Source organism: Grammomys surdaster, unplaced genomic scaffold (assembly GCF_004785775.1).
Source record: "Grammomys surdaster isolate TR1022 unplaced genomic scaffold, NIH_TR_1.0 138, whole genome shotgun sequence".
Taxonomy (NCBI): Eukaryota; Metazoa; Chordata; class Mammalia; order Rodentia; family Muridae; genus Grammomys; species Grammomys surdaster.
The window spans coordinates 9,830,215-9,854,566 of record NW_021604596.1 but is presented as its reverse complement, the minus strand read 5'-3'; the positions used below and the strand labels follow the sequence as shown (position 1 = coordinate 9,854,566).

Genomic DNA, 24,352 nt, shown 5'->3' with positions numbered 1-24,352 from the left:
TTCTCTCTCCCCCCCCAACCTTCCTTTCTATAACTGTCCTAGTAAAACTGCTTCTTGCTTTTCTCTCTTCACTGCTCTCTCTTATAAGAGTTGGACATATCCTATTCTATCAGATCTTTCTCTGATTCATCACTTTGTCTGCCTCTCAATTAAACATCACTGTCAGACATGGGTGCTTCCTTCTACAAACTAACTTTACCTTCATTGTTTGGGACTAAATAAAGGTTTGTACTAAGGGCTTGTCTGTATTCCAGCAAAGGAGATTAAAAGTGTGTGCTAAGGGCTGAGCCACATCACATCTACGAAGTATTTTTTTTTTCACTAAATAACAAACCTTGGAGTTCACAGTGTGATCAAATATCTTGCAACAGACTTAGAAGCGATTGAACTTAGATTGGCTATTGGATATTTCATGGAGTTTGAAAGAAGTAATCTGGTTGTTAGAATCACAAGGTATATAACCTTGCCAGGGTGAGTTTAAAATTCAAGCTATATCGAATAATACTATTATATTGCTATTTCTTGAGTACTTTAACATGTGGAGGGGATTTAAAACATGAGCTCAGGAATCATACAAGAGTTTTGCAATAGTGTTTAAGTGAGTGTTCTTAATGTTTTAGGGACTTTGAGAATTTTATGGAAGCTGAACCTTGTCCTATACTTTAGGCACACTATTTTCCATGTCATTAGGAGGCTGTGGACTTTCATTTTTCTAATCCAAAGAAGATAGTTCTAAAGATACTTGGAAGTTTTTCTTCCAACATGTTACCCTGGGTAGAGAACTTCTCCCATATCCACTAGCTAAAAGTTTGGTATCATAAAAGTTAAATACCATGCTAGTGGAAACAGCTGTGATCACAGTCTTTTGAAGGGATTATATGTGATCATAATAGTAAATTTCCTCCCAGAAGAGACAATGTTGCACATTTTCTGGGCTTCATCTTGAGACCTGGACTTTGAAGATTAAAGGGAAAGAGCTGACTTGACGTAATCTTAAGAAAGGGAAGGCTGAGGAACAATAACTTGGTTCTTGTTTGGTTGGTGTTTAAAGGCAGAAGAGTGGTGTTGCTATATGGTATGGTAGGTATGGGATGTGACTCCCACCCGCTTGGAGTTGATGTCATTAACTACTGATTGCTGTTGCATTTCTCCTCAGAGTCACTCTGACAATTTCAAAGCACTTCTACATTCCAGTACCTTTAGTGGTAGAGATAGGATTTCTCTAGTTAGTAAATGTTCTGTAGAAAAGGTTCTTAATCTAAAACATGATACAGTTCTGTAACATGTCAACGTGTCACAGCATACTTACTGGGATTCACACATTAGGAATAGAGCCTCACTTAAATATCCTACGTAATGAACTTTCCTCTTGATTAAAAGTCTTTCTTGAAACATTTTTGCCCAAGTCCTCATGTTGAAATTGAAGCCCATTTTGTACTCATTCAAACCACCATGTTCTCTTAGAATCTTACATTGTGCCAGAACCCAAAATCTCTTTGGTTTTATTTGAATGTTATTTAAAAACATAATCTTTTACTATCCATGATGAACTATTTAAGTATGTGCAGGGATGGTCTTTCTAAACTTCTAAGTTCTGAGATGACTGAGATTCAGAACTACTGAGTTTATTTGGGAATTGTGTGGTTTTGGTAATTGCCTGGATATGAATACTGTTTATATAGTTCTGTTTACATGCTTATGATATTTGTAATAAATGTGGAGCCTTCGGCTCCATTCTCACCTTAATAAAAATAAATAAGGCTAAGAGCCCTTGCTGTTCTTGCAGAGGACCTGGATTCAATTCTTAGCACCCACATGATGGCTCACAACAGTCTGTAACTCTGGTCACTGTAGACACCTGACACACATGTGCACAGGCATATAGGGACACAAAAGAGTCATACACCTAAACACGTTAAAACATGTTAACATGCTTAACTTGTTAACCCAGTTGATGGTTTTAACTTCTGTATCTGTTCAAGATCAACATGATACCATTACAAATGCTAGGACATATTTGGACATAAGTGTGTAGTATAGGTGAGGCAAATAAATTGACGTTTGTATGCCTCAAAGGAGCAGTTTCACCTCCATATTCTCTTAGAGTTTGTCTTATTCTCTGAAATTATTGTTGTTTGAAAGTAAGAAAACAGGCTGGGGAGATAGTTGAATGGATAAAACATTTGCAATACAAGCATGAAGGCTGGAGCTTGTGTTCCAGTGCCCATGCAAGAAGTCTAGATGGGCACCATAACATAGCCCACAGAGCTGGGGTATCAGACAGGGCAGCCGGAGGGGAGCTGCTACTCGTCTAGCCAAATCAGTGAGCTCTAGGTCTAGTGGGAGACCCTGCCTCAGTTAAGTGGAGAGTCATCAAGAAAGACATAGGATATTGTCTTAGACGTGCCCATAACCTACACACATATGAACATACTACCTACACGTGCAGAACAAAGAAGGAAACTAAGTTGAAAGGTTTATCTTCCGGCTGTCTTGCGAAGTTATTATTCCTATGTTTTAGAAGATTTTATTTTTAATTATGTGTATTGTATCGCTGTATGCGGGTGTGTGTACATTAGTACAAGTGATTCTGGAAGCCAGAGGGGTAGTCACTCCAAGACATTTTATGCTAGTTTTATAGGTAAATAAAATAGGCATACAAATCAAACATTTGCTGAGATTCAGTTCCCATTGCCTTCTCCTGCCCCACCCCAACCCACCGTGTTGGCTAACAACCTTCTGTACTCCAGTTCCAGAGGATCTAATGCCGTTGTCTGGCCTTTGCAGGCACTTACATGCATGTGGTGAACAGACAGACATGTAGACAAAACAACCATACACATAAATCTTAAAAACTACAATTAAATCACCTAAATATTTAATGCTCCAAAACAGTTGTAGACCATCGCTGCTTTCAGAATCAGAATTATTTACAATTGTCAGTGCTAAAAATAGAAAACATAATTTGGTATAAAATGATAAGTATATTTAGGGCTGTTTCAGAAAACTTTAGAAATTATGTCTTAATTTCAAGGTGAAATGTAAGTCACTAACTTAAACAGCAGTTTTTAAACCAAATATTATGTAACAAAATAGAATATAAAGATAACCTAATTTTGTACATGCTGAAAAGTGATGATAAGAAAATATTAAATTACTTCTCTATAATTAAGTCATCAAGTTTTTAGAAGAGGAGAAAACATTGTATGTATAGTGAAGAAATAAATGGTCGTTTGTAACATATTCTGGTAATATATTAAGTCAAGGTATTTGTCTTAATTAAGGTTTTACTGCTGTGAACAGACACCATGACCAATACAAGAACAACATTTAATTGGGGCTGGCTTACAGGTTCAGAGGTTCAGTCTATTATCATCAAGGCAGGAGCAAGGCAGCATCCAGGCAGGCATGGTGCAAAAAGAGCTGAGAGTTCTACATCTTCATCTGAAGGCTGCTAACAGCATACTGGCTTCCAGGCAGTAAGAATGAATGTCTTAAAGCCCACACCCACAGTGACACACCTACTCCAACAGAGCCACACCTTCTAATAGTGTCGCTCCCTGGGCCAATGATATACAAACCATCAGAGTATTTGAGGCAGCATTTGCTAACTCACAGTGCAAAGTCAGTGGGTTGTACGTTTAGAACCAAAAATGCGTACAGTAAAATCATGTGACTTGATATAGGCAAACACAACTAGAAACACCTCAGATTCGTTTATGTTTTTTAATTAATTTTTGATGATTGTGTACTTAGGAACTTTGTTGTCAGATTCTTTTTTTACTCCCCCATACATGCATTTCATTATCTGATTGTCCCTTATGGGCTATAACCCAGGTGGGAGGTTTTAAAGAGCTATAGGTCATGCTGGTTGTATTCCTGTGGGTTCTTGCCTCCCTAGTGACTATTGAGTCGTTGTGTACTGTATGTTCGTGCTTGATACATTCTTTTGCTCTAAATTCCTTCCAGACAGAAACCATAAGTGTCTCATACTCAAATATAAGTCTATTAAATATGGTTTAACTTTGGTGGTCATGCTTTATTTAGCATATTTTTGTGGAGTCTCCTGTGATACTGCCCAGGAAAGTAGGACTCCCAGCCTATCATAGGCCCTGTGTTGTGCTTTTAAAATAGTTGGCAAACTTTGTTACAAAAATGAATAACTTTGGATATTAGGAGTCTTGTTTCATTTTCACGTTTGCCTTCTTGGACAGCAAGTCTTATTTAAGATTCTGCATTTTGGGTGAGAATATAGATCATACTGTAAAAAATGTGAAAGCATTTCACAGTTATAAGCATAAAAGATAAGGCCTTGACTTAAGTCATGACGGAAAAGGGAATAAATGTAACTGAATATGTAGTACCTAAGCAACATTTCAACTGGTAAGTGTGGCAATCTTAAAGGCTCCCAAGTTCCTGAGATCATTATAGTAATCTGTGAGGGAAGACTTGTTTCTTTTACATGTTCTAATGGTTTGAGGTTACTGGATGGTCAGTTTCCCCTAGAGCTTACTGCTTCACTTAGTAACTTTGCACTGTTTGATATCAGACACAGAGAGTAACTTCTCGAATGAGTAGTCAGAATAGATTTTTTTTTCTTACTTTTACATGAAGCGTATTGTAAGGAACTTGGCCAAGTTAGACTTAGAAATAAAAGTTGATTCCACTTATGACAGTATGACAGACTAAGTATAAAAAAGTAATTTCCATGAAAAATGATTAAGTGCTCTATGAAATATAAAGACTTATTTGTCCTCTATAAAATACAAGGACTTATTTTGAAAAAGCATCTATCTATACATTACAGAAAATAATCCAAGGCCGGAAGTGATAAGAGGGATCACAGTATCAGGATTTATATATCTGGCATCTACTATAAGGGAACCTATATCATATTCCTGGTTCCAGGTCCCATAAGATCTGGCTACTAACCCATCATGCATATTAGTAACAGAACATATTTTAAGACCTGAGTAGAGTGGAAATCATATCAATTACTCCCATTTTTGTTGTTTGGTGGATATTGAATTGTTTAGGATAACTGTGTCTTTGATAGACTGACCTTTGTCGTTACATAGTTGTCTTCTTTGTTCTGATTATTTTCTTTGCTTTCAGGTTTCTTTAGTTGATAACAACAGCTATTATTGCTTTCTTTTGGCTGTTTACTGTGACAGATCATTCTTAAAATTAATTTTTTAATTTATCATAAAATTAATGAGTTTTACTATATTTTCATACATATATTTTATGCTTTGTTCATATTTGCCCTCAGGCTGAATAGCTTATAATTGCTCTGTTTATAACACATATTATTGAAATACAGTCCAAACATTTCCACTTTGTTCTTTATTACATCTTGTATTTTTTTGTGTAGATTGCAGTTTTCTGTTATTTCTGTTATTTGTTTTAGTAACTTCTTAATAAACTTTGAAGCATTTTCATGACAGATGCTTTAAATGTAAGATCTGTCTAAACATTCCATTTGAGATCTGCCTTGTCTTGGAAAGTGATCTTTCTGTTGAAATTTGGACAATTTGGATAATATGCCATGCAACTCTGAATCTTACACAGGCGTTTTGCTTCTTAATTAGCATACTGTATCACCACTCCAACCGAAGACGGTTTTGTGTTTCTCTTACTTCTGAGTAGGAATAAAGTTTTGGCCCAGTCCAACATCCTGACAACTTCATCAGGAACTGTTAGGAATGTCTTGTTTCTCTTCCCTGCATAGTCACTGGCCCTACTGGGACTGTGTCCTTGTTAGTACTGAGTGATGGTGAAGGCCTTAACTCTTCATCACGGAAGCTCTACCCTGGGCAGAGGAAGCTTGGTTGCTTGTTACTCCCTAGCGTGAGTACACGTCCATGCGCTTGTGTAGCTTCTGTAATACTGTTATACTGTAGAACTGCTGTTTTGTTGGATGTGGACACTTTAGGACACTAATTCAGTCTCCATTGCAATTGCTAGGAGTTGGACCACTGTATTTGGTGATACTAGAGTGGAATACTGTTCACAATTAGAACATTCTGTCTTTACAGGCTACTTTTTTCTCAGTCTTCTTGAACCTGGGACATTACTAGCCAAGTTCTAGATCACTGAGTTATATCCCCCCCCCAAGCCTTCCCCCACACACACAAAGAAAATTTTTAACAAAATAATAATAAGATAAAGCAGGCACAAGAATCAAAGACCTACTTATTCTCTCATTTAGCAGTACCATAAAAGTACTAAACTGAAAGCTACAGTCAGTCTGTGGAGGAGCTGGTGTAAACCCATGTAGGCCCTGTACTTTCTGTTTCAGTCTCCCTGGGTTCATACAAGCTTTTCTCAATTGTTTTAGAGAGTCTTGTTCTCCTGGTGTCCTCCATTCCCTGCTTCCCCTATTCCTTCTGCCTGCTCTTCCAGGGATCTGATGGAGACAATCTCATTTAGAGCTGAGTATTCCAAGGTTCTCCCCCTCCCCCTCTAGGCATATAATGTCTGGCTGTGGGCCCATCTTCTACAGGAGGAAACCTTTCTGATAATGGTTGAAAAGGCACTGATGAGTGAGTATAGCAGAATATCATTAGGAGTTATTTTGTTGTTACTTTTTATTTAGATGAGTAGTGGTTGGTTTTCTTCTCCTTTTCTCTTCTCCCCCTCATCCTATGTGCATCTGTCTAATATGTATTTGGGCATGGGCACATGTGTGCAACTGCACATACATGTGTGTGCTTGGGTGTAGAAGCCTATGTTCATTCTCAGTTATTTTCCACTGTATAGGCAGTTGAAACTATGGCTCAACACTTTGTCCTCAAGCTTATCTGACAAGCATAGTACTCACTAAACCATCTCCCTAGCCCCAATGGTACTGTTTTTGCCTCTGCCCTTCCAGAGCTGGGATTAATAGGCATTTGCTACCACACTCGACTTGCTGTTATCTGCAGCTTTAAGGATATCTGAGGCAAAAAGAAACTGAGTGGGCTCACCACTGTATGTCATTCTTGAAGTCTTTCCATTTCAGAATTTAAGAGTTGCTACAATGAGCCTAGATTGGCCTTGAGCTCAGAATTTCTGCTTCAGCTTCTCAATGTTGGGATTACATATATGTGTGTGTCACCACATCTGCTTTCATTCACAATTTTCCTATGCTTATAATCTATCTGCATTAGTTATACATAATAGAAAAGAAATGAGAAACAAACTTCTCAATTTTGCCAAAATTGGTAATTCATTTTGTGTAAGAAAGTTTCAGGACCCTCTCTGTTCTCTCATCTTGTTTGGGTCATTGCCCCTCCTGTAGTCATTTAGGCCCAAACCTATTGGAAGACTCTATAATGGTTTTCTCAGGTCTTCTTTTCTCATTCTCTCTTAAAACTATTCTAAGACATTTTATCTCTATCACTTCTAAAACACATCTTGCAAAAGTTATCACTTAGAATTAAGTAATCGAAGCAGTAACTTCTTAACAAAATTTGTAATCACAAAGAAGGAAATTGTACCAAAAAAGAAAATCTCCAATCTCAAATGCTGTGTTAAATGACTTAAATTTTAGCAATATTGGACAAGAAAACAGCTAAAAGGAAAAAACAAGTAATACTAATACAGGTTAAAAATACAACATCTCCTTCTATTACTTAATCTTGTTCTTTGGCAATGTCAGACATGTATATAATGCATAGCAATTACTCTCACCGTCCACCCTTATAATGTGGATTTAATGTGGAAAACCCTCTTAAATCAGATTTTATGTTAAGCAATGAGATGATTAGAAAAATATAAACAGTAAAAATAGGTTACAAAGAAATAAATTTAAATGGTCAAAATTTGAATGTTAATGTAGTTACAGTGTCTCTTTTATCTCATTTAGATAGATGCTAATTGTAATATTTAATAAACTTCATAAATTGTTTTAAGTAATCCTCATTTCATTTTTTTTATTCTATCTATAAGTTTGCTATCAAAGCTAGAAAGGAGTATTTTTAAAATGTCTTATCAATGTGTCAAACATGTAAGATGATTCAACTTGGCTTTTATAGGTGCTAAATATTAAATTAACAATAGTGATGTACCAAAACCTTTTTGTATGACCCATACCACATAGACCTTTACATTGCTGACTTAAGATACTGAAAATCTTGGCTACGTTTTAGGATAAGTGTGTGTTGCATTGTGAATTTTGAAATTCAGTTTGAATAACATACTGTGGTTACAGTAGATGCTACAACCTGTTTAATCAAGGGAAGTCAGGTTGTTTCATGTAGATGGCAAGTTTGAATTAGGTCTTGAGTTCTAGTTTGCCAACAGAAGAAACAAACTGTGCTGAAGCATAGCCATGACTTTTGAGAATGATGATTAAAAACACCTAGAGTGCAGTAAGGATTTAGAAGTCACAGGAAAACCTGGGGACTCGCCAGATAAGAAGGCCTTGCGTGCCTTCTTGTTAACAACATCAGAAAACCAGCAAGACTATTGAGTATTCCATTGACTTGGGTGTTTCTATTTACTGTCTCGACTTTAGAAATAATATGGACAATTGTTTGTAGCTTTGCATTTGCACCCTTCTGTAGTTGGGTGATTTGACGATTGGACTTTATTGGCCAAAACTGTGGAAATCTGGATCTGTGATTAGGTCAGTTACATTAATTCTGTGGTATCCTAAACTTTTTAAGACCACTTATGTCTGATCTTTTTCAGCAAGCTGATGCCTAAGAACTTTCTAAAGAAATATGGAAGTGACCTAATTATGACTTTCTCAGTCCTTGGAGGAGAGGCAGAACTAGAATTAAACATGGGTATGGAGCCCAGAAAGTAGGGCATTCAAGAGATGTTTGTGATTTGCTTGGAATTTTTGATTGAGATGTTTATTTTTCTTGAAGCTATTCCAGTGTACTCTGATTGCCAAATTTTCTCTGCTTTTTTTTGTTGCATTGCTAATTTAAAAACTTGTTTAAATTGTCAAATTGTTAATAAAGTACTTTCATATATGGACTCACTCTTAAAATGTTCTCTTCTGACCTCTGTCTTTAAGGTGTGACTGCACAGAAAAGTTACAGAGCAGGTTTGATTTTCTGCGCTCACAGCTGAATGACATCTCATCTTTTAAGAATATCTACAGATACGCCTTTGATTTTGCAAGGGTAAGTGCAGCTGCCCCTTCAGAATCTAGTGGTTTCATTTTATGGGCATACATTTATTTATTTATTTATTTATTTATTCATTCATTCATTCATTCATTCATTCATTCATTCATTTATTACTAATATTTTAGGATAAAGATCAGAGAAGCCTTGATATTGATACTGCTAAGTCTATGTTAGCACTGCTGCTTGGGAGAACGTGGCCACTCTTTTCAGTATTTTACCAGTACCTGGAGGTATGTATGGGTATTTTAAAATGTTTAAAAATTGGACTGAGAATACACTTTCAAAAAAAACAAAATATGTACATACTCATTGTCAGTTCTAGACATAAATTTGTTATTTAATATATTCTATATATAAGATACTTGGGAATTGGGGTATATGTTGGTGGTAGAATACAGAATTCATGCTTTGCGTTTGTTACACTTTAGATATCATCCCCTATACCACCACATTAAAACAATTTTAAGAAGTTTTCCTTTTACCTAGGAGATGTCCCAGTAAAAATACTCTAGAATAGACCTTTCTTACAAACTTAATCATTTGAGGTTTTGGTGAGAAAAAATTGATGCTAGTACATAAATCTCAAGCTTCTAAACCAGATTCTACCTTATTCCTAGTCCCCATCCCCTAGTGTTAGATGGAAGCATCACAACTGAATTTATTTTAGCAATAAAACTTTTATTTTCTAATTAGTCTCAATATTAAGAAATAGAATAAAATGTTACTATTTTGTATCTGCAAATATGAGCATGCTGTAGTAGTTATCCACTAGACTGCTTACTATGCCTCGTGTGTTCACTTCATGGAATAAACATCCTCTTAATAGTTTTGCTGCCCTGCTAGATTAGCAGTTCTAAGACATGAACCTTCTTTCACTGATTTCTTTGTCTGGTTTTGTACCTATTTTTAAACCTCTTAACTTCAGTTTTTTGAGACATAGCTCTAGCCATTTCTTAATTAAGAGAAATAGGAAATAATATCTTATCATACAGTTTTCTTGTTACAGTAACTTTACTGGAGAAATTTTATTTAAAGTCTGGGTAATTGAGTTTTGTACATTGGTAAATCTTTGTGACCAGTAAAGTTGATTTTTTGATGATTGATACATGTCTTTTTTCTGTGACTTGAACAAGCATACATTTAGATAAATGATGATTTCATCATTTCTGTGGGCTCTGAGAAGAACTAGATATGTTAAGTAAGTTGTATCACTTAGCATCTGAGGAAATGGGGGCTGGGCTTAGTTTGGTATTTGGGGTTTTTTGGTGGTGGTTGGTGGTGGTGGTGATAGTGGTTGGGTTTTGGTTTTGAGTGGAGATTGTGTTTTGAGGGCGATGTTGACAGAGTCTTGCTCAGGCCATCCTTGAACTCATGAGCATCTTACTTCTGCCTCCCCAGTGCTGGGCTCTCAGGTGTGTGTGTGATCAAACCTAGTTGTACTGCTGGGAATGGAACCCTGGGCACCTGCCAACCAAGTTCTGTCACAGAAGTAACTTTCCCAAAAACACTCAATTGAGGGCCCACATTGGGATTTGGATCCAAGCACATATTGTTTCCACTATAGCTGAAGATGCCGCCTTCAAAATATAGCTCATGCACAGTGCACACAGGTTCTGTATAGTGGAAACCACACAGCCAGACTGACTACATACAGGATAGGTTTTATGTTGTGATCTAGCTGAGAGCCACATGGGTGTACATATATATAAATCTCAGTGTTAGTCTTATTGCCTTTGGGAAAGAAAATAGATGATATCATGTAAATGAGCCCAGAAAAGCAAGCAAGTAGGAAAGAAAGAAATGTTTTATAAAAGGCTAAATAAGAAATGGACAACTAGTGTCGCTAAAACCAAGCCCCAATAAGAATGTTGGTTCTGTAGTCCAAATGTTTATATCATTTTCCACAGCAATCAAAGTATCGTGTTATGAACAAAGATCAGTGGTACAATGTATTAGAATTCAGCAGAACAGTTCATGCCGATCTTAGTAACTACGATGAAGACGGTGCTTGTAAGTATGTTATGAATTCCTATGAAAACAAAAGTCCTAAAAATATTAAGTGAGAATATCCATTCTGTAGCATTAACAGAAAGTCTGAGCGAGTGGGAGAGTAACTCGTTATTTATCAGGATGTGGGGAGACAGAGTCTAGATTCAGGAGTGTTGTAAAATCTATGCTAGTAATAAAAACTGCTTCCTCGGTGACTAGACATTACAGCTACATGATCATATTTCAACCTAGCATCTAAAATCCTTCTTTGCCACTTGACTTTTTCAGTGGAAGAAAATTTCATTTATGCATTTAGAAGGACAAAGGAACAATAAATAAGCCAAATTAATTCTGTATAACTCTTAAGCTTTCGGTCTGCTAGGGCCGTCATTAGGGCTGCTGTAGTGTTTCAGTGTTCACAAGGGAGACATGGATAGGTGCATTCCTAAAAAAAAAAATGTCCATGAAATAATACACTTTGACACATAGAAAACAAATACTAAAGAGACAACCTGTCTCCTAAATGTAGTGTTCTTTCCCTGCAGGATGGGGTAGAATTTAATTCTTGAAGAAATAATCATTTTCTGAAGTAGGCTAGCCGACCAAAGGCTACATAGAGCCTGCTGATGTGTATATCTGTGTATGTTGAACCAGCATTTAAAACTGAGAGGTTTGATATAAAAATAAACTTGTAAATTTATTTGAACTATCAGAGAATCTGACACGCTGCACCTGTATTCCTTTGTAGGTTTCAGAGGTTGGAACCAAGTAGTGGCTTGTGTTGAACTTGCTCTCCAGTTTGGCAGTCCACACAGTATTCCAACATTGCCATTTACTGCTTTGCCTGCCCGGCTGTTTTTGTATGGTCTGCTAAAAGCAAGAGAGAAAAGAACACACAGAGCTTTTATGTTTTGAGAAAAACAAGACAAGCGTATCTTCGTGGTCATACTTTCCATACATTTTGAAAACACAAATACTGAAACCTCATTTAAATTGCCTACTTGGCTTCCGGTGGTAAACATTTGCAACCTCTACATTATAAAACCTATTTTCAGAATAGTGGTTAGTCAGGTAGTAGGCATTTACTTTATGCTGTTCTTTTTACTATGTCCTATTTTTAGAATAAAGTCAGTCTTGTGTGGCCACTCCCCCTTAGCAAATGTTCATACTTCTTAATATGGCAAAAATATTTTTTCTGAGTGTAAAATGCCAGTTATACGGGAAAAGGTTAGTTTTGTCTCCATTATAAGGAAGTTCATGTAACGTTCCTTCAGAACTATATGCCCTGGGGATGGGGTGGGGGACAATGACAGAAAGCAGTAGATGAAGTCAGGTCATGTGTATCCTTGCCACCTCAGAGCTTTTTATAGGAATGAGCTTATTGAAACAAGACTTCTTTCTTCTTTCTAGGGCCTGTTCTTCTTGATGAATTTGTTGAGTGGCAAAAAATCCGTCAAACATCATAGCAAGAACTGTCGTGAAGACAATGCAAACCTTGTGAAGAAAATGCAAAGAAGAAGGAGAGTGCACAAAGGGTGCATTTTCACTCACGAAAGACTTCTCATAGTACTTTTTTTCCTTTTTTTTAAAGGAAGTTTTCTTGTTACATGTGATGGGCATTGAGCCACATGTCTTCTGAGACTGAATATTGACATTTTTGTTTCAAGTTATGTTTTTAACATTTATTTCAGAACAATAAAGATTCAGATTTGTGACAAAGGCCTTAAAGTGAAGATGTCCATTGAGTGTCAGAGTGGTATTTATTTTTGTAAATTTGATTTCTTTAATTTTTGAAGTTCTAAATCACCGTGAGTTTGTAAAACTTTAAAGACTTTAAGCAATCTAAATACTTGAGAGTACAGCTTGTCAATGGTGTGGCTTCTAATAGTTCCTCTTTGCATAATTAGGAAACATAGTAACCTTGACTTGTGGGATCCTGTTTTTCTCATAGTAGCTAATAGTGTGGGAAGGACTCTAACTGAAGGTTGCTATGAAAAGCTGTTTATGTCAACTTAAGTGTAGGGTTGGGAAGATTATGTCCAAGTTGTCTTATTTTCTAACCATTAAGTTTTCAGTAAGTATTCTTAATGTGAATTGTAAGTTTTCTGTATTTCTGTAACTTAAAAAGTTCTTATTTCTAAGAGTATAGTCAGACAACTTTAGGAACGTTTTAGAACCAGTATTAAAGTTGTGTTTTTTCTTACCCTTATTTAGTAATTAGCGTGGTTTTAGCCATGAAACTATATGGGTTTTGCTGAGAGCACTTTGTCTGCCTGCAGAATGCTAGACTTGGTTATGATACACATTGGAGAAGAGAAGCATAGGATGTGCGAGAGACTTGATGGGATTGTACACCTCATGAGGCCATTTACTTTGTTCCTTGTGTGAGGTTCTACACTGAGCTCTGCTCCTAACCCCAGTGAAGCAGTTTACATTTACAGTCCTATATTTTCTATTTATCAGGCTTCAGCTGCTAGCAGAAAGGTTGTGGCAGACTTCTATAATTTATGTGGAAGGTACATTTTAGATTAGCAACAGACCTGTCTGTTCATTGCTTTTCAGATCACCCAGTGCCCCTGTGTGAACAAAGCCTGAGCCCCATTCTCAGTAGTACCCAGTTCCATTGTGTAAGTGGAAAGAAATAGATACATTCTTTTTTCCCAATAAGAAAATTTCAGTTGGTATTTACAGCAAAGGTTGATTTTTTTTTCCTGGTGAATTTGTTTAATGAATGATTCTTAGTACTGATTTCTTAAGGGAAAGTATCGTTCTGAAGACTTTATTTGTCTTTTGGTTGATTGCTGGTGTTCTTACTTACCTTAGTAAGGTTACAAAGCTGTACGAAACATGAACAGAGCAGTGAGAAAGAACTTGTTCTAAAGGCTTTCAGGTATGGGGCATTTTCTAGGATTGTTCATTTTCGGTGTGAGACTTGTTATTAGGCGTTAGTATGCCAACAGTGTTATCATTTAACATCACAAATGACGTTTAAAACAAGATTTAGTATAAGAAAAGATTCATAGTTTTACTGTTTGGGGGTGGGCTTGGAGTTACTGGGAGCTGAAGTAGGGGAGGTCATACATATATACTAGGCAAGTGCTCTATCACTGAACTATGTGTTAACCTAGTCTAGACATTGGGATTTATAACTTAAAACATTTTTTAGATTATTTATTTCATTAAGTGTTTTGCCTGCACGTATGTCTGTGCACCGTGTCTCCACTTGGTGCCCATGGAGTTCAGAAGAAAGCATCAAAATCAGATCCCCTGGAGCTGGAGCTGCAAATGACTGTGAGCCACTATGTTAGGTGCTGGGAATAGAACCCTGGTCCTCTGCAAGAGCAGCCAGTGCTCCTAATCGCTGAGCCGTCTCTCCAGCCCCTGGAATTACTTCGTAATTTTATTATCTTCTCCAAGGTACAATTTGGAGAATATTTTCCTATTTTTCTTTTTTAACTTCTAAATCTATTTAAGTGAAATCTTGCAAGCCTCTAGGATACAATCTGAGCTAATGTCCTATCATCTGTATTTAAGTAAAGTAATATTCAAATCTTATTGATGACCTTTAAAAAGCAAATTGAAGTATACTTCATTTGTTACCTATCCAAGGATGGGGGAAAAGAGAATCTTTTAAAATTTTTTGAATCTGGAAGTTAAATTTAAGTTCACGGGTTTGTTTGTTTGTTTGTTTGTTTGTTTGTTTGTTTTTCCTTAAACTCCTCATTCCAGTTATGTCGCTTTTACTCTTGTTCCATATATTTCTTGTCTCTCAAGTGTTAACATTTGCCTGCTTTGAAGGCAAATTTGTCATTTGTCAGAGTGGAGGCTATGTTCCTTGCCTTTATTTGTGAACAGTATATTATTATGAATGTCAAACATTTTAAGTGGTGAAGACAGTATTAAGAGGCCTACAGTTTAGAAATGTGCCTCCTTTTAAAAACTGAAGTGCCTTCCCAAGAATTCTCTTAAAAAATGTTCAGATTTACTGTGTTATGTAGAATGAAATACCTATGGTGCTTTATAATGGTGGAGTTGTCTTCTTATAAAATATACATGTGGAAGAAATAGAGCCAGGTGTGGCATTTTATCAAGAAGGATGGAGAGTGGGTCTCCACAGCCTTTGAGAGTCAGTCATTTGTTAATAAAGTGGTGCCAGAGATTCAAGTCCAGTGTGTAGCAAAACAGTGATGTGTTGTATACTTATCTGACCAACGGTTGTGCTTGTCTCTAACCATCTAGAGATGGCTTGTGTAAGTGCTGCTGATAAAATTCTTGACATACTTTGAGTTCTTAAGACAGTATCTCACTTTGTATCCCAGGCTGGTTTTGAACTCATTCCATAGCTCAAGCTGGCCCCAGCTCAGAAGCCTCTGGCTGAGCTTAGCCTCTGAATGTCTTGATTACCAATGTTAACTGCAGCACCTGGCTGGCTTAGTACCTTTTTGACAGTCTTCTTTCTAATGTTTAATGCATGTGGTTTTGTTGATGTGTTTTTACTCTGAACTAGTCTGGATTAGTTTTTAATGGAATGGAAATTTGAGAGTATTTCAGGAGGGACCCTGAGGAGTCTATCCCTTAACTACAAGAGCCTTCACTTAACAAACCAAAACTTTGTTTAAACAACACTAGGTACTGTCAGTTTGGGTGAAGAGGTTGTGAGATGGGGTGGGAGGGATTTGCTTTCTGAGATAACTGGACGTTAAGGCATGTGAAGTTGCTCAGCTTCAGAAAACACAAAATAAGTTAGTAATGGCCATTTCACATTTTTCTATTTGTTCAACAGTGTATCCTCTTTCTCAATATGAAAATACAAATAAATAATGCAACTTTCAGGAGCAAGTATTAAAGAGTCCCTGAATCATGTGTTTGGTTTTTGAATTTTGATAATACTATCAGGATAGTGATTTATAATAAAGCAGAATTTTGTCTAAAGTTTGTAGAGTAGCTCTCACATGCTTCCTAGATATCTGTAAACAACTGAGTAGGAAGCATTTTAATATGTAATTGAAATGTTTCTTTTTTAAAAAAAAAAAAAAAAGCAAAGTAATCTAATCCTGTTGCTGAAGAAAAGTTTGTTTTTCCTGGAGAAGAATTTTCTCGAGGCTTGTCATTTCTTGCACAATGCTGAAAAATACCACAGGGACCATTATCTTTTTCTCTTCAGAAAGCCCAGAAGAAAAGTCTATTCTGAGTTACCAAATATTCTAGATCTTAAACCAGACAGGTTAAGGTTCATTTTCTGTTAATGGATTTGAAGCCCCCAAAGCAGTGTAACTTTTGTAGTTAGCTTTTATAGACTGTCAAAAAGTGAGTTTCTACTTCATGCCTTGTGCACATTGAGTCTTGACTATCGAGGTAGCAAATGAGCTCTGCAGCACATTTTCTCAGCACCCAACTTAGTGATGAGTCACAAATTTACTATGTTTGCCTTCAGTTGTCTCTGCTTCATTATCGTTAGTATAGTTAGTATTTCCCTAGCTCTGTCCCCACTACCTCTTAACCACCACATAAAAAATAGGTCTGGATAAAAGCCATTTATTGCACTTGAAGGTCAAAAGGAAACTTTTCATATGATTGCTGCTGGTCACATTTGAACCATGCAAAGAGGGAAAAATAATACTTATAATAGCTCGTCATGCAAAACTTAGAATTACTAACTTACCAGACTTATAAGTAAAGTTTTTGAGTAATAGTGGAATACCTAACTATTCCTTGTAAGTTCCCAAAAGAAACATCTGAGTGTCTCAGGTTCTTCCTTTTTGTTGAATACCATTTTGTCATTTTAGATAAGTTACTTGTCATCTGCAGCTTTTTCTGTAAAGTCGTATTGGTAGTATTTATCAGTTTTGTAAAGAAATGCAAATAGATACCAATCCCCAGCATATAATAGTTGTTAAGTAAATATATCTTGGTATATAAACAAAAAGTGATTCAGTTGTTGATTTTCTCACTGCAGGGGAGCTGTAGCTCAGTGGTAAAGTGCGAACCGTATTTTTGTGGTCTTTGGTTCAGTCCCTGGTAGTGGCAAAGAAATAAGAATGAGAATCATTTTACTATGGCAAATTTTAAAATATTTGCTTCTTACTCTGCCATGTGTTTGTTTAAATTCTTTTTAGACTAGATCATTAAGTCAACAAATCTCAGCTTTCTGATTTATATCAAGACCTTCTCTGCCTGTGTATACAGCAGAGCATAAAATACATAGTCTGGGATATGTATGGCTATTTCACTTTAATTGGTACATGAAATACATAGGTCAGTATGGTAATGAGGCTGTTTGGAGAAATACGCTGAGGAAGGATGGAGAGTATGTAAATGTAAGGTTGCTGTTTTAAAGTTTGTGCATGTGTATGTATGCATGCCTGTGAAACAAACATGGCGGTAAGGGGACAACTTGTGGGAGTTGGTTCTTTGCTTCCACTCTGGCTCCTAGAGCTCAAGAGAATGTCCTCAGGCTTGGCAGCAAGTGCCTTTACCTGCTTGCTGACCTATCTCTGGCCCTGAGAGATATTTGCCATTTTAAATAGACCACATTAAGTGTTAAAACTAAGCCAAGACCTGAGGAAGTGAATGAGTACCATGTATGTTTGATAGCAGATATTCTAGGCAAAAAGAATAGCATGTACTGAGGCTGTGATGAGCTGGTAGTGTGCTTATGTGTAGGCCAGGAGATGATGTAACCTGATAGCAGTATTTACAAACATTAAAAACTGAGGTGAGAGATTGGAGTTAATAGGTGTGGCCTGATTAATGACGTCTCACAGACTTCTCATAGCAGTTGGGGTTCTCATCAAAAGGTAATACAGAAAGAGAAAAAATGTACTTGAAAACCAAAGTCAATAGAAGTGGTCAGATTCCAAATATGTTGTGATGTGTAGAGTGTGAAGAAAAGTGGTTCCAAGGTGTTGGGCCTTATGGTCCCATGAAGGAAGTGTTTACTAAGACGGAACAACTTAGAGCTTGCTTGAGGTTAAACTGTTTTGACATATGTGTGCAAACGTCCATGTTAGGTGTCCAGGTGGATGATAAAGTAAACAGCTGGGTATTTTAATATGGAATACTAAAACATGTATCAGATCCATTTGAAAGCTGTAGCGTGTATGCCTGTTTTGAGGACTGAGTTCACATGGAAGCTATGTATAACCAGATAGTAGAGCTGAACTGATACGATTTTTAGAATTTTAGAGTTTTGTGATTTCTTTTTTAGGTAATGATGTAACATTAGCATTTTCAGCCACATCACAGCCCCTAATGTTATGAAGCACTAGGATTTTTTAAAGCAAGATTGATACTAGTTATCAAATAAATAGTCAAATGGTGAACTAAAAAGATATGTGTCATTTTATTCTTTGAAACTTTTTGTTCTGAACAGTACAGTTTTATGTTTTAAGAATATTTTGCTAATTCTCTTCTGGTGGTTGGAAAATGCCTTCTGATTCAATTTGATAGTTTTAGCACTAGAGGGCAGGCTTGCCTGCTTCTAGATTTTGAAGAACTGACTGAATTGAATTAAGCTAGCATAATCGTGAACATTCAACCTCAGTGAATGAATGTCTTCTTTGTTTCTTTAGTATCAAGTTTTCCATCCGCTGTGGGTTTTTTCTTATTATTCTGAAAGCACAAAATAAGACTGATTTTGAGGGAGAGGGGGTTGGTTGTTGATGTTACCATAGATCTCCATATAAATTCCTAGGAAACACAAGTACTGTAGTTATGTTCAGATCTGATAATGGATTGAACATAGATACATATAAACGGAACAGAATATAGAGCTAATTAAAGAAAATCTTAACATGAAAATATTTATTCGGAAAACAGATTTAGCTCATAACTGCTGAGCTTATAATAGGAGTCAAGGCTGCAAAAAACATAACCAGTGAGTACCTATGTAGATAAGCTACTGTACAGACATTCATCCACTCCAAAGTTTGTGCGTATGTACTAAATATCTGTTCCCTTCAGGAATAGAGATCCTGACCCGTTAGTCTTTGGTGCTGGCAAGTACCCATCACAGTGCCTGACATTTAGGTTAGTCCATACTGTTTGAATGAATAGATACAGAGCATCACAAATTGTACAAAACTGTTTTCACACTTCTAGGGAAAATCTCCTATCAATGTGTCTGAAGATATGAAGATCTATTTCTGTCTTGTCTTATTTTTTTCTAGTAACTTTTACCTATGGATAAAGGTTATTAGACATTGATTATTAGACTGTGATGTTTAGTAGGAAAACCTAAAAAAAACAAAAAACAAAAAAGGCAACTGTAGAAAGGAAGTTCTAGTCTTTTTACAGTCTTCAGAGTTCCGGTCTGACTTGTATCAGAGAAGTTTAAGGTGAAATGAATGGAACATCTGCAGTAAATGTACTCTCTTCTTTCTCCCAATTTTTACCAGAAAATTCTTTCCACACTCAGGACTGATGTTCTGGTCCTTTGGGATTCTTTCTTTCCCGTGCTAGTTCTTGAGTGTCTTTGTACATGAGGATCTTTGTGACATCCTTATTCATCAGGACCATTGAGAAGGTAAATACCATGTGTGCTACCTAGTCTCCTGTCTGAATCAATCAGGTGGACTTGATAGATATGTGTTCAATAAATGCTAGCAGTTACATAGACTCATTTTAAAGAGGTGGTCCACTAAGATAGAAGCATAAGATATAGAAGTGTAAGAGAAGCTGAGCCACTAATGCCAATGATGTGTACCAGTTATTTGCAGTTAGTACAGTTGACATGGTTCAGTAGTTCTTAGGAGGTGGTTAAATGTAAGTCAATGAGATTACCAGTCTAGAGCAGCAGTTCTCAACCTGTGAGCCACAACCCCTTTGTAGTCAAACAACTCTTCCGTAGGGGAAATCTAAGAGATTTGAAAAACGGGTATTTACAATTGATAACAGTAGCAAAATTACTGTTAGGAAGTAGCAATGAAATAATTTTATGGTTGGGCTTCACCACAACATGAGGAACTGTATTAAAAGGTCATAGCATTAGGAAGATTGAGAACCACTGGTCTAGATTGTGCTTGGAATGAAGTACACAAGCCTTAACTGCTAGAGTTATCTTTAAAAATCTGTCAATTTACACTGCACAGGAAGGATTTTATCAAAGTATTTTAATGTCTTTCTGATTTTCTTAAATTGATTGTTTTAAAAAAATTAGATAACACTGTTTCAAAAGAAAATTTACCTAGAAGTACAGTTTCTTAAAATAACTGTAAGTGTTCTGGCTGGATCTGGAAGCTCTGTGTCTTCATTACTCGCCTGTACCATCTCTTAACTTTCAAAGGACCACTAGCTTTCTCGTTGGTGTGCCTTGAACAGTACTGTGTGTCCACTTGTACATCACCAAGTAAAGAAACTCGAGATTTCTATTCAGAAATTTCCATTATATCCTTACATAAAGTCAGGAAGTATCTGGAATTGTTTTGATCTGCATATGATGAAAAGTGCTTCAAGTCTCACTGGGAATTTTCTAGAATGATAGCTTATGTTAGCCTTTAGATTCATTATCTACAGTTATGCCAAAAAAAAGGGATTATAAGAAGTATCCAGCAGATATGGAACAGACAAAACAACGTTTGACTGTCAATTGTTCAAAGCTAAAACTTTGCTTTATTCTTTATTATATAGGATAAAATAGAATAGTTCCTAAACTCTGGTTTTGTATTTTTTTGGTTTTGTTTTTGGCAGTCTCCTAGAATTAGGATGCCTGGACTTACTATGTTAGGCCAAAGTGGCTTCAAACTCAAAACAGGCCTGCTTCTGCCTCTGCCTCAAGTGCTGGATTTACAGGTGTGGGCCACCATGTCTTTTCTAAACTTTTGAAGCTTATGATACCCAAGAGGATGAAGCTCAGAAAGCAGGAATTGTGTTAACCAGTTCATAATGTATTCATTGAGTTATTCACTTCATAATGTATTCATTGAGTGAATGAGAATGTACATGACTATCTTCCCTCTAATGCTGTAAGTTACTTGAAAGATCTGCTTATGCTCATGGCTAGTAATTTAGAAGTTTACTTAGTGACATGAGTGAACTAATGAACTGTTACACAAATTGAACTCTTGCATATTCTTAAGAATGAAAAGCATGTCTTCAGTTTCTAACATAGTGTCTTGTCTCAAGAGTTTGCTGGAAATGTTGGCAGAAACAAATAGACACTGAAGTATGCACGTTACCAGACTCCAGGGTCTTCTTAATAAATAATGGATTATTTCATAACTGAAGACAGCCCCCCAGTATGTTCTCAGTTTTTACTAGTTGAATAATGTGAGCAGTAAGTTACAAGTTCAGAGCCTGTGACTTCTCAGCAGGTGAGACTTTAGAGGTGGAGGAAGTTTGAGTTTTAAGGATGCATTTTAGAAAACTAGGGAGAAAGTAGACTAGGAAGACCTGAAAGGAAGGGGTAACATAGTAAGAGCCTTGGGCTTAAAGTATACAGGAATTATTTTGCCAGTTTTTGGCAGGAACTAAGGTTACTTGGGTCCTCTTCTATGAGGAGAGGTAAGACTAATATGCACTAGTGTGCACACTAACGTGCACACTGGTGACATATCTTATTTCTAAAGCCCTCCCCCAATATCTAATGCTGTATTTTGAGGGCAGTGGGTTCTGATAATTTGTTGAATAACAATCAGTGCATGATACTTACTGATGAACAGAGCCTAAGGCCAGCTCCTACACCCTGCCAGTAAAGCCGTGATCTCTGGGGAAAAGTAGATCACTTGGAAACCCCTGTAACTCTGAAGTTAGGTCAGAACTGAGTAAGTCGTCATTTTCATGCAGACATTTCTCTAATGATGCTACTTTGTTGAAAACAGCAAACCACAAGATAACCCAGGCAGAAAATCTGCAAAAGGAAAGCTTCCTTAGAGTGAGTGCTTCATCCTTGATGTGAGGCCACTTGACTTACTGAGTCATCTTCCTATTTACTGATGATTTGTCTTAAGTTTGGTCATGAGACAGTTACATTGACTTGTCTATATTAGGAAGTAATTAGGAAAAAGTTGATTGCTACCAGTTGAATGAGAGGAAATCTGGTTGTTCTTAATCTAGAGGCATGACTTGGACACTAACTTTATAAAGAATGGATTTATTAGCATTGTTTGTTGGGTCTAGAAGGCACACCACCATTCTGTCTCTGGTATTCTCTGTGTATCTGCTGCCTCTCATAATTGTTGAAGTCTCCATTCCTATTATGAGGTCTGGTTGTTTTTAAAAACAAAAACAGCCTTCTGCCCACTTTGAGCCACCATGACTCCTGTATAGAGTGCTGGCAGTGCAAGACTGGAACAGCCTAACACATACCCACATACCTTACAAAAGCTCAAGACCAGGCCTTTGTTCTTCGCTTCACTTGTTCCCAGTGCTTGGAACTATACTCACTATGGGAAAAGCACTAATGAGTGGAGCAAGTAAGTCAAAGAGATAATTTGCTCATGTGACCTGTTGGACAACCTGTGGAGTTTTGTTCATTGGGATAAACATTACAGTTCTGTTTTTCATATTGAACTATTAAATACAAATGAATATAAGAAATGCTTATTAACTGTAATATTTTTACCCCTAAATGGCATAAATTTTAATGACTGTCCATTGCTGATGACACAGGGATAGTTCTTATGCTTTGCTTAAGGAACTTCGAGTTAGCATAGCGTTTTTTAAATGGCACAGAAGAAGATGTATTCAAAACCCGTAGCAGCTTTCATTTCATTACCTTTTTACCTAGCCACTCTGGCTACAAGTGTATCCTGGAAAAAAATATTTTTAATTTGGGGCAGTTATCTAAATGTTGCAATGTAACTTCTAGCATATCATGGAGTGCTATACCATCTTCTAAAAACCCATGCTGTATTATCGAGTGAAAATGACAAATCACCATAGACAATGTGATAATGTGCTTTTAAACAGTGCATGTACAGGGAAAAGACTGGAAACGTTGGGCACCAACTGTAAGAAATGATAACTTCTGGGTAACAGAGTTTTTCTCTTATTCTGTTTTTTTCTGTAACACAATCAGTATGTAACAGTTTTGTAAAGTAAAATCAATAAAGGTCATTTAAGAACTATACATTTTTCTCTTTGCTTGATTTTATGTATCTATGACCCCAACTGTAAAATAGTAAAACAGTAGTTGTTATCCCAGTCTTGGGAGCCTTTCCTTGCCTGATCTGGCAATGTTGTTCATAGTAGCTACAGGATACAGTAGAAGCCACTGTAGAAGTGACAGTGATTCACAAAATACTTGTCAGGAGAGCCTATTCTCCAAGGACATGGGTTATAAAGTACAATAATAACCAAATTCTTGAAGTTTAATTGTATTTTGAAGGTTTTTAAAAACATTTGTTTAGTGTGTGTATAGGTAAGGGAGTCTATCCCACACTGCCTGTGTGGGGGTCAGCATCTTCCCCTCCTGACACTCCTCTGATTTCTCAGACAGTTTTGCCTTCATTTATTCTCCCTCCTGCCCTTCCTGTGTTTCTGCACTAACATCTGCTTCTGCCTTTAACTTTTTAGGGTCTGACTGAAACTGCTGAAACTGTCTTCCTTAACATAAACAGTTTAACTTTCAGTAAGACTGGAAGAAAAGTACTCACTTGAAAGTCCTGTTGTAGTGGTTTAAAGAAAATGTATTTCATTAAAATAAAGCTATGCAGTTTCCTGATGAAGTACAATTGTATAAATCCTCTAGACTTTGCCCAGTACTGGAATGTTGTTTCCTTCAAGTTATTACAATCCCCCCTACCTTTCTGATCCTCTTACGTCTGCCATTGGGCAGAAGAAACACAGACAAAGAGTCAAAGGGAAGAGACACCAACTGTTACTGTGAGTATAGCAGTTATGTGGCCTGTGCATTTGGAAAAAAAGTCATGAAGAAACTAGGAAGGGTGAGAGACTGCTCACGTCTGTATATGGAGTGGAAAAACAAAACAGGAAGTGCTTCCAAAGTGTAAGCAAATTCTGATTTTGTTAGCTTGCTGAGAAATTGTGCATCCTCCAGTAGAGACCCAGTAATGAAGTGGAAAGAATGACAACTAGAACAAGGAAACCATCAAGGGCTGGATTCTGGCCATCACACAACCTTCCTGCTTAACATGTGAACTGAAAGAATCACCCACTTACTGGAACATAGAAACCCTCAAGATGAATCCCAGTAATATAGTAAATGATATCAGCAGAAGCAATATTATACTTGTCATTGCTCTGTGTATGCATCTCTACACACTTCGAAGAGAGTGGTA

The 24,352-nt window shown here is 36.7% G+C and overlaps 1 protein-coding gene across 3 annotated transcripts in view; it reads left to right on the top strand.

The window, feature by feature from the left end:
- The window catches only part of Dcun1d5 (defective in cullin neddylation 1 domain containing 5), a 22,392-nt gene extending 9,545 nt beyond the window's left edge, over positions 1-12,847 (top strand). The window contains exons 5-8 of one of the 3 annotated variants that reach the window (XM_028763412.1): positions 9,011-9,119; positions 9,251-9,355; positions 11,033-11,135; positions 12,525-12,847. In XM_028763412.1, coding sequence (XP_028619245.1) covers positions 9,011-9,119; positions 9,251-9,355; positions 11,033-11,135; positions 12,525-12,580 — 373 coding nt within the window. In that variant the 3' untranslated portion in view covers positions 12,581-12,847. Of the gene's footprint in view, positions 1-9,010; positions 9,120-9,250; positions 9,356-11,032; positions 11,136-11,862 lie in introns of all 3 variants that reach the window. The other 2 variants (XM_028763411.1, XM_028763413.1) reach the window with 2 other exon arrangements.
- Positions 12,848-24,352: the final 11,505 nt, after the last annotated feature.